The sequence below is a fragment of the Stomoxys calcitrans genome, chromosome 1 (assembly GCF_963082655.1).
Source record: "Stomoxys calcitrans chromosome 1, idStoCalc2.1, whole genome shotgun sequence".
In the NCBI taxonomy this organism is placed as follows: Eukaryota; Metazoa; Arthropoda; class Insecta; order Diptera; family Muscidae; genus Stomoxys; species Stomoxys calcitrans.
The window spans coordinates 260,744,044-260,759,850 of NC_081552.1; the positions used below are offsets into that span (position 1 = coordinate 260,744,044).

At 39.9% G+C, this 15,807-nt stretch overlaps 1 protein-coding gene across 1 annotated transcript in view; it reads right to left on the bottom strand.

Moving 5' to 3' along the window:
* The window catches only part of LOC106094331 (cubilin homolog), a 33,102-nt gene that overhangs the window by 9,215 nt on the left and 8,080 nt on the right, over positions 1–15,807 (bottom strand). Inside the window, exons 6-16 of the mRNA XM_059369306.1 lie at positions 15,438–15,764; positions 15,199–15,373; positions 14,909–15,141; positions 14,482–14,840; positions 14,293–14,408; positions 11,876–12,056; positions 10,194–11,815; positions 10,038–10,129; positions 6,382–6,871; positions 6,157–6,314; positions 1,086–2,866 (exon numbers count right to left, since the gene is read on the bottom strand). Of these exons, the coding sequence (XP_059225289.1) occupies positions 1,086–2,866; positions 6,157–6,314; positions 6,382–6,871; positions 10,038–10,129; positions 10,194–11,815; positions 11,876–12,056; positions 14,293–14,408; positions 14,482–14,840; positions 14,909–15,141; positions 15,199–15,373; positions 15,438–15,764 (5,534 nt within the window). The remainder of the gene's footprint in view (positions 1–1,085; positions 2,867–6,156; positions 6,315–6,381; positions 6,872–10,037; positions 10,130–10,193; positions 11,816–11,875; positions 12,057–14,292; positions 14,409–14,481; positions 14,841–14,908; positions 15,142–15,198; positions 15,374–15,437; positions 15,765–15,807) is intronic.

The window sequence follows — 15,807 nt, forward strand, 5'->3', positions numbered from 1 at the left end:
AGCTTTATCAGGCTATAGACCGCTTCAGACCATAATTGACATGTATGTTGAAGGTCATGAGAGAAGTCGTTGTACAAAATTTTAACCAAATCGGATTATAACTGCGACCTCTAGAGGCTCCAGAAGTCAAGATCCCACATAGGCTTAAAAGGCAGCTATATCAGGTTATGAACCAATTGAAACCAAATTTGCCACAACTGTTGGTCAAAAGTCAAAATAAAGTACGTCATGCTAAATTTCAGCCAAATCGGATAGAAATTGCGCCCTCTAGAGGCGCCAGAGGTCAAAACCCAAGATCGGTTTATATGATAGCTGTATCAGGTTATGAACCGATTTGAATCATACTTGGCACAGTTGTTGGATATCATAAGAAAATACTTCGTGCAAAATTTCATTCAAATCGGATAAGAATTGCGCCCTCTAGTGGCTCATGAAGTCAAGACCCAAGATCGGTTTAAATGGCAGCTATATCAGGTTATTGACCGATTTGAACCTCATTTGACACAGTTGGTGAAAGTCATAATAAAATACGTCATGCAAAATTTCAGCCCAATCGGATAGGATTTACGCCCTCTAGTGGCTCAAGAAGTCAAGTCCCCAGATCGGTTTGTATGACAGCTATATCAGGTTATGCACCGATTTGGACCATACTTGGCGCAGTTGTTGGATATCATAACAAAACACGTAGTGCAAAATTTCATTCTAATTGGATAATAATTGCGCCCTCTAGTGGCTCAAGAAGTCAAGTCCCAAGATCGGTTTATATGGCAGCTATACCAGGTTGTAGACCGATTGCGACCATACGTAGCACATTTTTTGGAGGTGATACCAAAACACCAAGTGCAAAATTACAGCCAAATCGGATAAGAATTGCTTCCTCTAAAAGCTCAAGAAGTCGAGACCCAAGATGGGTTGATGTGACAGCTATATCAAAACATGGACCGATATGGCCCATTAACAATCGCAACTGATCTACACAAAGAAAAAGTATTTGTGCAAAATTTCAAGCGCCAAATACAATCGAAGGTGGTGGACTAAAATATAGGCCTTTCAGTTTCATCTGCAATATTCTTCTTTGTACTTACACGGTTGTATTCTGTTCCTTTAATTCGTCCATATTGAGCATTTCCAAGCGAACTCTCAAACCCTTGGGAACCTCAATTCTCCACTTTTTGTAACTTTCGAATTGTGTTCTCTCGGGGAATTTCATTATCAAGACGCCAGATTCTCCTACCACATGCTGGCGATTGGAATCTGTAGGACTGCGGTAGGCTATGCGAAAGCCACGATATTTTGCATTCTTGGCAAATGTGTGGAATCTTATGATAACTTTGTTCGTACTCATCTCCAAGTCAGTTGAGTTTGTGAAGTTGCCGAAAATAAACTTTGTTGCAGGGACATTCGGTGCCCCCAATGGTATTATTTCCAAGTGGTCACTCCTTGTGGGATTTTCGCTGTCGAATGGCAAGTGGATATCTTCAACGATTAGGCGCATTTGAAAAGGGCCAGGCAGGGATATGGCATAATCACATTGGGAATATGAAGGATAGGAGCCAGGTATGGGATAGCCAGGTGATTTGACCACATCCCTCATACTGGAGTACGAAGCACCACATACGTCGATGGATATGCGGGCTTTGAAGGCACCTCGGGGTTCATTGATGTCCGTTAAGAAATGCATGGTTAGAATATTTTGGGTAGTCCTGATCGTGGGGGGTTTGTAACAGTACTTTCCCAAACTTCTGGCCAACGAGGTTGAACCATCGAACAGTTCAATGTATTCTTGGATACAAAACCGGGCATTAAAATCAAAACTATCCTCGAACTCAACCTTAATAATTTCTCCTGGAGGCGCCACAATCCTCCATTCACACTCGGTGTGCGGGTGGGGCGAATGGGGATAATTGGGTGATGTAATGTTGATCGTGGCTGCTTCGGGTACCAAGCGGTATTCTTCATTGCAGTCGGAATATTCGCGATAGGTGAGGTTCCATCGCTCGGGCAGCAGCGGTCTGGGTAGGATGAGCACATATTTGATGGTCAAATAGTTGGAGCTGGAGTATTTAAAAAGTTTCGTCTGATTCTGGGGATTGCATATCTTTCCTGGTGGCAAAAGGCGGGCATGTTCATCAAGGCCATCATAAATCAGAGCATACTCTTGGCAGGTGTTTTGATTGGCGGCTTCCAGGGGTGCAAAATCAAATTGCAAAAATATGCGCTTGCCCGGTTTAACCGCAATTTGCCACGTGCAGTCTGTTTCGCGGGTCAGTTGGTTTCCCTGAATAAAGCCCACGGGCTGGGTAAAATTCGATCCACATTCGGAGAAAATAACAGCTCTAAATCCAGTGCCGTTAACATCAAAATCTGTTACAAAATCCACTTTCAAATGTGGAGTTCCATGAACTGTACGATAAGGGTTTGGAGCTATAGCAGTGCCGTTGCACAATTTTTCTCCGGCATGCCAGCGCGCCATGTCCGAGGATGATGAGATACTCATATAATCCGCTGTACATCCATCCATTACTTCTAATTTGACCTCATACACCCTGCACACTATATGATGGGTCACATTGGCCGGGTGAAAGACCCAGTCACAGCGAAGATTATTTTCGTAACCATGTGGATAATTTGGTGAATTGAGGAAAACTACACTTCTGCTCATCAACGTCTGTTCCGAGTGACAAGTGGAATTGCTTGTAACGTTCGTGTCAACTGGCGTGGTATCGACTGCAGTCCATTTCACAAGGAATTGATGGGCGTGCTCGTTGTCTGTCTTCAATAGTATGGCATTGGTACTGGACACAAAGACCCAAGGGGCAATTTGAATGGAGATAGGCAAAGCTTCTTCAGTGTAGCCATCATAAAGCTGAAATGAGATGGAAAATATTAAAGAAAATTTCACTGCCGGAGTCGAAGATGCATAGGCAATATTTAAATGACTTAAAGGAAATACTCTTTACGGCTATGATGCCAATTAATAGCCAAATCGGAAGAACGGGTTTTATGACAGCTATATCAGGCTATTAACCGATTTGAATCCTACTTGGCACAGTGTTGACAATTCAAAACAAAACACTATGCAAAATTTCAGCAAAATCGGATAATAATTGCGAACTGTAGAGGCTCAATAAATCAAAACCTGAGATTGGTTTATATGGCAGCTATTGGGTTGTCAAAAATTAATTGGGGATTTTTTAAAATTGATTCCAATCGGATTAGAATTGGGCCCTCTAGAGGCAACTATATCAGGTTATGAACCAATTTGAACCATACTTGGCACAGTTGTTGGTCATAACATCACAAAACATGTCATGGAAAATTTCATTCCAATCGGATAAGAATTGCGTACTCTAGAGGATCAAGTAGTCAAGACCCAAGATCGGGTCTTGACTTCTAGATTGCGACCTCTAGAGGCTCAAGAAATCAAGACCCAAGATCGGTTTACATGGCGGCTATATCAAAACATGGACCGATTTGGCCCATTTACAATCCCAACGGACCTACGCAAATAAAAACTATTTGTGCAAAATTTCAAGCGGCTAGCTTTTCTCCTTCGAAATTTAGCATGCTTTCGACAGACAGACGTACGGACATGACTAGATCGACTTAAAATGATATGACGATCAAGAATATATATACTTTATGGGGTCTCAGACGAATATTTCGAGTAGTTACAAACAGATTGAAGAAATTATTATACCCCCATCCTATGGTGGAGGGTATACTAACTGGCTGTAAAGAAACCCAATTATCGAAACGCGTCCCCCAGTGGTGTGATATGTGACCTTAAGAACTGACAATTTCTTTTCTTCAAACTCATTTAACAATCTCTCCTTTGTGTATTGCATTGACATGGTCATTAAGCTCAACTTGAAAAGCCAATAAACGGGGTCGGGAAATAAGGTCTCACTGTATGTACTGTTAGCTGGTTTAACGCTAGCAACTGCTGCGTAAATGGTATCCCGGATTTTTTTGTTACCAAGACAAGCTGAGAGAAGATGCACAATATTGCAGTTATCAGGTTCATATTTAAGGACATTTTATGTAAAACCGATTTTCTTGAAATTTTCACTGATGGTACATAATGATCGCGTGGTGAAAATAGGGTAAAAAATTTTTTGATATCTGAAGGGGGAACGGACCCTCCCCCTTACCCTAATTTTCAGAAACGTCAGATCTCGGGGATTGGTGCTTCGTTTTAAGCGAAATTTTGTGTGCTCTCTTATAGTAACCTACACACAAAAATTTAGTATCCAAATTTCGGATAGGGTACCTAGGGGGGGCGCCCCATCCCAAAATCTATCAAATATATATATATATACACAAAATACGACAATATGGGACTCAAATGAAAGGTATTTAAGACTAGAAAACCTATCTGATATCGAATTGTCGGACCAAGTGTTTGGGGGACCACTCCATCCCCCAAGACACCCCTAAATCGGACATATTTACCGACCATGGCAATATGGGACTCAAATGAAAGGTATTTACGAGTAGAATACGAATCTAATATCCAAATGTGGGACCACGTTTTTTCCTCAAAACACCCCCCAAACAGGACTTATTTTCTGACCATGGGAATATGGGGCTTAAATAAAAGGTGTTTGAATGTAGAATACGAATCTGATATCCAAATACGGGACCAAGTGTTTGGGGGCCGTCTCTCATCAAAACATCCTCCAAAGGGGTCAAATTTAGCACCATAGCAATATGGGGCTCAAATGAAAGGTCTTTGGGAGTAAAGCACGAATCTGATATCAATATTCGGGAAAAGTGTCTATGGGGCCACCCCACCCCCATATCACCACCCAAGTAGGAAGTATTTGCTGACTATTGCAATATGTAGCTCAAATAAGAGGGTTTTTAAAGTGGAACACGAATCCGATATATATTTTCAAGGCCAACTTACTGAGTGGCCGCCCATTCCCCAAGCCGGTCATGTTTGCCGACTATGAAAATATGGGGTTCAAATTAAAGGTATGTGGGAGTAGACCACGTATCTGATATCAACTTAAGGAGCCAGCTGTCTAGCCATAACCATAACAACCCCCAAATAGGACGTATTTGCTCACCAAGACAATTTGGGTCTTAAAGAGAGTGGAACTCTATATTCATAGTTTTTAGGGCCAATACCCCAAACCGGATATATTTGCAGACGTTTGCAATAAGGAGTTTAAATGAGATTAGAAAACGAATATCCAATTTTGAGGGCAATGGCAATATGGGGTTCAAATAAATGTTGATAGATATATGAGAAGAGAGCACGTTGCTGATATATTTTCCGGGCTTAGTGTTTGGGGGACCACTCCAATGCCCAAAACACCCCTAAATCGGACATATTTACCGACCATTTCAATGTGGAGCTTAAATGAAAGGTATTGGGGGGTAGAGCAAGAATTGATACCCATTTTTAGGACCAATATTCTGGGGGTCTACTCCTTTTCCAAAATACCCCACAAACAGCCATTTTTTAGTGACCATCGCAATGTGGGGCTCAAATGGGGGTATTTGGGAGTAGAAAACGAATTCGATATCCAAATGTAGGACCATGTATTTAGGGCATCACCACTTTCCCAAAACACCCCCAAAGGGAAAAAATTTTTCGACCATGGGAATATGTGGCTCAAATGAAAGGTATTTGAGTACGAATTTGATAACCTATTTTGGGGCCATGTGTTTGAGGGACGCCCTATCCTGTAAACTCCTCTTAAGCCAATGGCAATATGGGGTTAAAATAAATGGTGTTTGAGAGAAGAGCACGATGCTGATATTTTTTCAGGGCCAAGTATCTGGGGGACCATCTCTCCCCCGAAAACACCACTTAATCAGACATCATGAGAATATCGGGCTGAAATGCAGTATTTCAGGAATGGAGTACACCTTACATCCCAACCTAAATTCGTAGACCAATAAAGATCATATAGGATTCAAATACAGGCACTTATATTGTTAAACTGTTAGTCAAGTTAGCATAGTATTTCACTAAAAGATCTTCAAATGTCGAAAATAAATATTCCAAGGAAACTTTTGTTCCATATAAAGTAAAAGAAGGCGCAGCGGAGCGGGCCCGGGTCAGCTAGTAAAATATAAATTCTAACAATATCACACTTTTCAAAATGTTCAGCATGGCATTGAGAGTTATATGCAACTTACAAGTAATCCTTCACTGTAATGTTCAAACTCCAGTTTGATAAATTTTCCATTTTCCACAACAATGCGCCAAATAAAAGGTTCATCTTCATTGCTTATCGTATTCGCTGGAGGGGATTTTATTAAACCTTTGGTTTCGTTCACAATTTCGTTAAGATGAGCTGAAATGTGAAAAGTGCAAAGGTTTTGAGACCCAACTGTTAAACATAAACACCAAAAATGTCTCACCATAACTCCATTTCAATTTAAAACCTTTGCCGCTACTACCTTCCGTACTACGGAAGCGTATCCAATAAAAATCTGATGGCTTAAGGACTTCTTCTGCTACTTGATTTCCACAATAGAGACCCAATAATTGGGTATGTATTACTCTCCTTATCTCCAAGAAATCTTCATTGCATCCCTCACTTTTGGCTATATCCATTTCTTCGAATTGTAGCTGAAGACTATTACCACTGGGGGCAGTTAAAGTCCAAGTGCATTCTACATTAGGGGGATACACCGAAGGCCAGTTTGGTGAAGCCAACGATCCACGAGGTGATAATATTATACCTCCGCAATTGTGCAGCGTTGTTGAAAATGTGGCATGGAAATTAACATTGTTGGCAAATATGTCCAATTTCGAGGCTTCAAACTTGACGTTGGGTTGATAGTCCTCACAGAATATTTTGCTGAAATTGGCGGAGGATATATCGCTGCCAAAATAGTTTACCTTAAACTGGAGAAAAACAAAAATGAGAAAGAAATTTTCTCTAAACTATATACAATAAAAAAAATATTATTAAATAATAGTATTGAATACTTTTCAAAACGAAAACCTTATTCAACCGGACTAAATGAAAATTTTCCTATAGAAAATCTTATTCAAATTAAAGTTTTCGGAAAGAAAACCTTATTCAGCCAGGCTGAATTAAAGCTTTCCTAAGGAAAACTTTATTCAGCCAGGCTGAATTAAAGTTTTCCTAAGGAAAACCTTATTCAGCCAGGCTGAATTAAAGTTTTCCTAAAGAAAACCTTATTCAGCCAGGCTGAATTAAAGTTTTCCTAAAGAAAACCTTATTCAGCCAGGCTGAATTAAAGTTTTCCTAAAGAAAACCTTATTCAGCCAGGCTGAATTAAAGTTTTCCTAAAGAAAACCTTATTCAGCCAGGCTGAATTAAAGTTTTCCTAAAGAAAACCTTATTCAGCCAGGCTGAATTAAAGTTTTTCTAAAGAAAACCTTATTCAGCCAAGCTGAATTAAAATTTTCCTAAAGAAAACCTTATTCAGCCAGGCTGAATTAAAGTTTTCCTAAAGAAAACCTTATTCAGCCAGGCTGAATTAAAGTTTTCCTAAAGAAAACCTTATTCAGCCAGGCTGAATTAAAGTTTTCCTAAAGAAAACCTTATTCAGCCAGGCTGAATTAAAGTTTTCCTAAAGAAAACCTTATTCAGCCAGGCTGAATTAAAGTTTTCCTAAGGAAAACCTTATTCAGCCAGGCTGAATTAAAGTTTTCCTAAGGAAAACCTTATTCAGCCAGGCTGAATTAAAGTTTTCCTAAAGAAAACCTTATTCAGCCAGGCTGAATTAAAGTTTTCCTAAAGAAAACCTTATTCAGCCAGGCTGAATTAAAGTTTTCCTAAGGAAAACCTTATTCAGCCAGGCTGAATTAAAGTTTTCCTAAAGAAAACCTTATTCAGCCAGGCTGAATTAAAGTTTTCCTAAAGAAAACCTTATTCAGCCAGGCTGAATTAAAGTTTTCCTAAAGAAAACCTTATTCAGCCAGGCTGAATTAAAGTTTTCCTAAAGAAAACCTTATTCAGCCAGGCTGAATTAAAGTTTTCCTAAAGAAAACCTTATTCAGCCAGGCTGAATTAAAGTTTTCCTAAAGAAAACCTTATTCAGCCAGGCTGAATTAAAGTTTTCCTAAAGAAAGCCTTATTCAGCCAGGCTGAATTAAAGTTTTCCTAAAGAAAACCTTATTCAGCCAGGCTGAATTAAAGTTTTTCTAAAGAAAACCTTATTCAGCCAAGCTGAATTAAAATTTTCCTAAAGAAAACCTTATTCAGCCAGGCTGAATTAAAGTTTTCCTAAAGAAAACCTTATTCAGCCAGGCTGAATTAAAGTTTTCCTAAAGAAAACCTTATTCAGCCAGGCTGAATTAAAGTTTTCCTAAAGAAAACCTTATTCAGCCAGGCTGAATTAAAGTTTTCCTAAGGAAAACCTTATTCAGCCAGGCTGAATTAAAGTTTTCCTAAGGAAAACCTTATTCAGCCAGGCTGAATTAAAGTTTTCCTAAAGAAAACCTTATTCAGCCAGGCTGAATTAAAGTTTTCCTAAAGAAAACCTTATTCAGCCAGGCTGAATTAAAGTTTTCCTAAGGAAAACCTTATTCAGCCAGGCTGAATTAAAGTTTTCCTAAAGAAAACCTTATTCAGCCAGGCTGAATTAAAGTTTTCCTAAAGAAAACCTTATTCAGCCAGGCTGAATTAAAGTTTTCCTAAAGAAAACCTTATTCAGCCAGGCTGAATTAAAGTTTTCCTAAAGAAAACCTTATTCAGCCAGGCTGAATTAAAGTTTTCCTAAAGAAAACCTTATTCAGCCAGGCTGAATTAAAGTTTTCCTAAAGAAAACCTTATTCAGCCAGGCTGAATTAAAGTTTTCCTAAAGAAAACCTTATTCAGCCAGGCTGAATTAAAGTTTTCCTAAAGAAAACCTTATTCAGCCAGGCTGAATTAAAGTTTTCCTAAAGAAAACCTTATTCAGCCAGGCTGAATTAAACTTTTCCTAATGAAAACCTTATTCAGCCAGGCTGAATTAAACTTTTCCTAAAGAAAACCTTATTCAGCCAGGCTGAATTAAAGTTTTCCTAAAGAAAACCTTATTCAGCCAGGCTGAATTAAAGTTTTCCTAAAGAAAACCTTATTCAGCCAGGCTGAATTAAAGTTTTCCTAAAGAAAACCTTAGTCAGCCAGGCTGAATTAAATTTTCCTTAAAAAACCTCAATCAGCCGGCTGGAAAAACGTTTTCCCAAAGAAAACCTTATTCATTATTATTTCCTTTCAGACCAACCTACATAACATGCGAACATTTTGAAGTTCGGTTTTGCCGTTTTTCAGTCTATACGCACGCTTTTACTTGTTTGATACCTATATTGTCCCGATCGGTCTACTTTCCGATACCTTCCGATACCAAAAAGTTATATAGCCTATGTTTCCTTTCAGACCAACCTACATAACATGCGAACATTTTGAGAAAATCGGTTCCTCCGTTTTTTAGTCTATTCGGAACAAATAAACCGAGTCTCATATATCCGTGATTGGCTAATGTGACTTTTTTGGGCGTTTTTGTGGGGGTGTGGCGACCCCCACCACATCGACATGAATTTGTAAGCCAGATTCGTTATCTACTCCCGCATACTTTTCATTTGATACCCATATTGTCCTTATCGGTCCACTTTTGATTTTGGGTGGTGTTTTTGGTGGAGGGTCCGCCCCCTTCCGTTATCCATAAATTGTGAAGCCTATTCCTATTTCTGGCCTTATTTGTCATCTACACCCGAATACCTTTCATTTGAGTCCCATATTATCATGATCGTCAAATAACCCTATTTTAAGGGGTTTTGGGGCTGGGGCGGCCCCCCAGGTACTTGGACCCAACTTTTATTATAAAATTCGTACTCTACTCTTGAATTCCTTTCATTTGAATCCCATATTGTCCCGATCGGTCTACTTTTATTTTTGGTTAGTACTTTTAAGGTAAGGGGGAGCGTCCGCCCCCCTCCCGATATCAAAAAATTATCCATGAAAATTTCAAGGAAATCGGTTCAGCCGTTTTTGAGTCTATACGGAACAAACACAATTTGAATTTTATATATAGGAATATTTTCAGTTGTGAATACCTACCCCTAATCCACGTTTCCCACACTCGGTCTTCGCTTGATCCGTTTTGCCACAGTAACAATCGAATTGCAAAATGTTTATACTTATCAAAGTACCTGAGAAAAACCAAAAAAAACATTGTGTTTAGCAATTCTTTAAAAAGGTTTTTCAAACTGTTACCCTCCGGTTCATTGAATGTCCATTTGCAGTTTTCGGCTGAATTGGCTTTAATTACTCCCGAATCTTTTGCAATAGTACCACCACACTGCTTGGCAAAGGCCATAGCGAATCGGACACCATCGGAAGCGGATTTGCTTACAAATTCAACTGACAGAGTATTGGTAGGAATCAGGAGAAGGTTTTGATATAAGGCCGAAAGGCACCGAAACTCAGTTGCGTTTTGTGAACGATATGAAATTTTCAGATAATTATCTGTGCAATTATCAGACAAAGTTTTTTCTATATTTTTGATGGTTAATTGAATTTCATTTTCCTGGGGCACCGAAATCTCCCACACACATTTGTAGTCTTGCTTGATTAGGTCGGGGAAATTGGGTGATGTTATGGTGCCAGAACTGGCTATGAAAGTGCCACCACATTGGGCTGCTTCGGTGCGATAAAAGGCTTTGAAATATTTATTGCTTCCGGAGCTACTGGACCGGTAGTGTATGTACAGCCGATTCGAGTTCGATGTCACTGTCAGGGGACCCGTCTGACGTGAAGAACACTGTTCCAGCAGGGGTAAAAGAGATTTCTTCGATTCCTTTATGATCAAAGCATCAAAATCACAATTTTCCATTTCTGTGTCAGTTTGGAACTCGAGGACATTTAGAATGATTTTCTGCCCCGCAGTCACTTCAATGTAGTAGTCGCAGTCCACATCTATGCTATGGGGATAGTTGGGCGATGTAATGATATGCACCCTCTCAGTTAAGACTTGACCACATCCCTGGCGAGAGTATTCAGCGCGAAAACCATTCTTGCTATTCGAGTAGTCGGTGACGAACAATAGTCTAAAGTGATTGCCCTGAGAAGTTATGGGCTGAGACTGATGTGTGCACAGTCTTTGTTTGGTGAGAACATCCGAGTCTTGCATATCCCAAACTTCAACATAATCATGTTCACATTGCATGCTGTCAGTCTCCAAGCTGAGATGGGAAAACGCCAATTGGATTTTGTTCTTGGAACCAGCTTCAATATCCCATTTACAATTAAGCAGTTCGGGATAGGGTTCAGGGAAGTTGGGTGACTCAATTATACCCACAATATGATCCAATACCATGTTGCAATTGGTCTCATAGTCCAATATGAACTCGGCATTGCTCATTGAATCTTCTGCAGCCTCATACAAGATCAACAGTTGGTTAGAGGTGGAGGTCAGTGTCATTTGTCCTTTTCTCTGCACCGTCAAGCAATCGAAATTCAACAAAGGACTGGATGTCGAAGAACCATCGAAAATTCGCAAATGATTGTTGCTGCAAAATTGGAATTCATCAATGGAGGTTTTAATGTTCAGCGATATCGAGGATCCTTGGGCCACTTGTATAATCCAATTACAAATAGGACTAAATTCTGTAGTCATTGAGTCCCAAACTGGTGAATGTATGGAGCCTTTGTAGGAAGTCAACTTGCCGCCACATCCCGTCTCAGTTTGTTCCCAATTTAAGTGAAAACCTCGGCCTTGAACCGAGTCATCTGAGGTAAATCTCAAAAATAAACTATTGGCGAATGAGGTTATTCTCGATGGCATGCGATCGCCACAATATCGGCCTATTAGAGGTGAAGATGAATACTTTCCATTTCTTGTGAAAAAATGAAAAAATTATAAATTTTTATAAAAAAGTGGTGAACATGGTACTCACCTTATCTCTAGGAAATCCCCTGAGCAATCTTGCTCCAGTGTGAAGTTCTGTATTCTCAACTCAATTTTAAAGCCAAGAGGTGCCGTTATAATCCAAGAGCAATTTAAATTAGCGGAATATGGCAAGGGCCAATTGGGAGACTTGATGGTCCCGTATAAGGAAGAAAATTCTCTCACACAGTCTGTAATTACAAGCACACAAACAAGAGGGCGAATTGCCTAATGGTGCAAATATCAAAGAAGTGTTTTTATACCCACCACCGAAGGATGGGGGTATATTCATTTTGTCATTCCGTTGGCAACACATCGAAATATCCATTTCCGACCATATAAAGTATATATATTCTTGATCAGCGTAAAAATCTAAGACGATCTAGCCATGTCCTTCCGTCCGTCCGTCTGTCTGCTGATAGCACGCAACAGTCTTTACAAATAGAGATATTGAGCTGAAACTTTGCACAGACTCTTTTTTTGTCCATAAGCAGGTTAAGTTCGAGGATGGGCTATATGGGACTATATTTTGATATAGCCCCCATATAGACCGATCTGCCGATTTAGGGTCTTAGGCCCAAAAAAGTCACATTTATTATCTGATTTTGATGAAATATGGGACAGTGAGTTGTGTTAGGCCCTTCGACATCCTTCGTCAATTTGGTGCAGATCGGTTCAGATTTGGATATAGCTGCCATATAGACCGATCCTCCGATTTAGGGTCTTAGGCCCATAAAAGCCACATTTATTATCCGATTTTGCTGAAATTTGGGACAGTCAGTTGTGTTAGGCCTTTCGACATCCTTTGTCAATTTGGCCCAGATCGGTCAAGATTTGGATATAGCTGCCATATAGACCAATCCTCTGATTTAGCGTCTTAGACCCATCAAAGCCACATTTGTTATCCGTTTTTGATGAAATATGGGACAGTGAGTTGCCTTAGGCCCTTCGACATCCTTCGTCAAATTGGCCTTGATGGGTTCATATTTGGATATAGCTGCCATATAGACCGATCCTTCGATTTAGGGTCTTAGACCCACAAAAGCCACATTTATTTTCCGATTTTGCTGAAATTCGGTACAGTGAGTTGTATTAGGCCCTTCGACGTCCTCCGTCAATACGGCTCAGATCGGATCAGATTTGGATATAGCTGCCAGATCGATCCTCCGATTTTGGGTCATAGACCCATAAAATCCACATTTATCATCCGATTTTGCTGAAATTTAGTACAGTGAGTTAGGTTAAGCCCCTTGACATTATTCTGCAATATCTCACAGATCGGTCCAGATTTGGATATAGCTGCCATATAGACCGAAATCTCGATTTAAAGTCTTGGCCCCATAAAAGGCGCATTTATTGTTCGATGTCGCTGAAATATGGGACAGTGTGTTAGGTTAAGCCCCCAACATACTTCTACAATATGGCACATATCGGTTCAGATTTGGATATAGCTGCCATATAGACCGATATCTCGGTTTAAGGTTTTGGGGCCATAAAAGCCGCATTTATTGTTCGATGTCGCTGAAATTTGGGACAGTGAGGTGCGTTAGACCTTTCGACATCCTTTGTCAATTTGGTCCTGATCGGTCAAGATTTGGATATAGCTGCCGTATAGACCGATCGTCCGGTTTAGGGTCTTAAGCCCATAAAAGTCACATTTATTATCCGATTTTGCTGAAATTTGGGACAGTGAGTTGTGTTAGGCCCCTCGACATCCCTCGTTTGGCTCAGATCGGTGCAGATTTGGATTTAGCTGCAATATAGACCGATATCTCGGTTTTAGGTTTTGGGGCCATAAAATGCGCATTTATTATCCGATTTTGCTGAGATTTGGGACAAGAAGTTAAGTTAAGCCCCTTGACATTCTTCTGCAATATCGCAAAGATCGGTCCAGATATGGATATAGCTGCCACATAGACCGATATCTCGGTTTTACGTTTTGGGGCCATAAAAGGAGCAGTTATTGTCCGATGTCGCTATAATTTGAGACAGTGAGTTTTGTTAGGCTCTTCGACGTCCTTCTTCAATTTGGCCAAGATTGGTCCAGATTTGGATATAGCTGCCATATAGACCGAAATCTCGATTTAAAGTCTTGGCCCCATAAAAGTCGCATTTATAATCCGATTTCACTGAAATTTGACATAGTGACTTTTGTAAGGCTTTTCGACATCCGTGTCGTATATGGTGCAGATCGGTTTATTTTTAGATATAGCTACTGTACTTATTAATATTTGGTCTAAATCGGAACATATTTCGATACAACTGCTATGGGACATAAGGTATGCAGTTTTCACCGAATTTTGATGAAAGGTGGTTTACATATATACCCGAGGTGGTGGGTATCCAAAGTTCGGCCCGGCCGAACTTAACGCCTTTTTACTTGTTCTTTTGTCAATTTTCATAAAAATACATATTAGGCTGCCCTACCTGTATTGGTTGAAATGAATTTGTACTGTCTGATAAATAGATAGACATTGGCATGTATCAACAGCCTTATCGTATTGAATGGAAAGACCTCATTCACAAACTTCTCCTTAGTGATGCTTTAAGTAAAAATATAGTAAATATGGTAGCAGTTAAAAGATAATGTAGAGCATTTCACAAACCCCGACTCACTTTTTCAGCAAATAATCCTTTTCGCCTGGAATTATACCATAGATCATTGCGGGGTTCTCAACACCACCTAACGTTGTAATATTGAACGAGAGCTCTACGTTTCTTCCTGGGGCAGCCTCAAAAATGTAAATGCAAGTTTTATCGAACACATCAAAACCCTTATCGAAATGAAGAATCCCGTTATCGGTGAATACACCACCACAGTTGTTCTCCTCAAAAGAGTATTCCAGACGTAGGCCTCGAGCCTTATGCGGATTTGTGCCAGCATGGAATACAATGGTCATTTTGTTGTATTCGGCAAAGAGTTGCATGGGAGCGCCTTTGTAGAAACGTCGTTTATTCGTATCAGACAAGTAGACCTAAAAAGTTTTGAAGGGTTTTGAAAATTAAGACACAAGTTGAAGCTTGATAGGAGATTTCATTTTACATCGAAATAGGTAAGGGTTCCATTTTCACTTTGATTGGTTGGTAAATCTTCCTTATTACTAGCATCAGTTGGGTCATTCGAGTTCAATGAGACATCAGTGAAGTTGGCACGAACCAAGGTCCTCAGAGGACCGTATATGTGATAGGTGCAGGTGAGGTGTTCTGCATAAGCACTTGGATAGTTGGGAGTTGTAATGACACCCCCATCAGGACCAAAATATCGAAATTCACACACTGTCGAAAAGAGAAACATTCAAAAGATTGTGTATCAACCAAAGTGACAAATCTTGCCTCTTGAATATTTGACTCTGAAGGGAATTTTTGAATTTTCACCAGCCAATTTGTTTATGTAACGTAACAGCAAAAAGTTGGAGGAAGTTGATATGGGCTCAATGTCTCGAACAACACCAACACTGCCGCATTTCATAAAAAGGCGCAAATCTTGATCGGTTTTACCATCGAAAATCTGAAAGTTTGTTTTTGTGGTGGTTAGAGTAAGCAAAGGTTTTGCCACATAAAAGCCAGCTCACCTCAAAACTATTCAAATTGCAATTTTCCATTTCCAGCAAATTTAAATCTTTTACTTCCAATTGGATTTGTGTATTCGACGGTTGTTGTATTAGATATAGACAAACGGAAGAATCGCCACTGGGACCAACAATGACTCCCGAAGCATCTGTAAATATGCCACCACAATGGGGCAAAGATGATTCCACTTCGTAGTGCAGCTGAAATGAACTGTCCACAGCCAGGATATCGGTATGCAAATGGATTTTGACTTTGTTCGTAGAGGATCTCAGTGGCTCTGGCGAGGCGGATTGACAGAATTCCTTGATAAGCACATCGGCATCGTAGATCTAGAAACCACACGAAAATACAATACATCCTTGAGAGATTCAA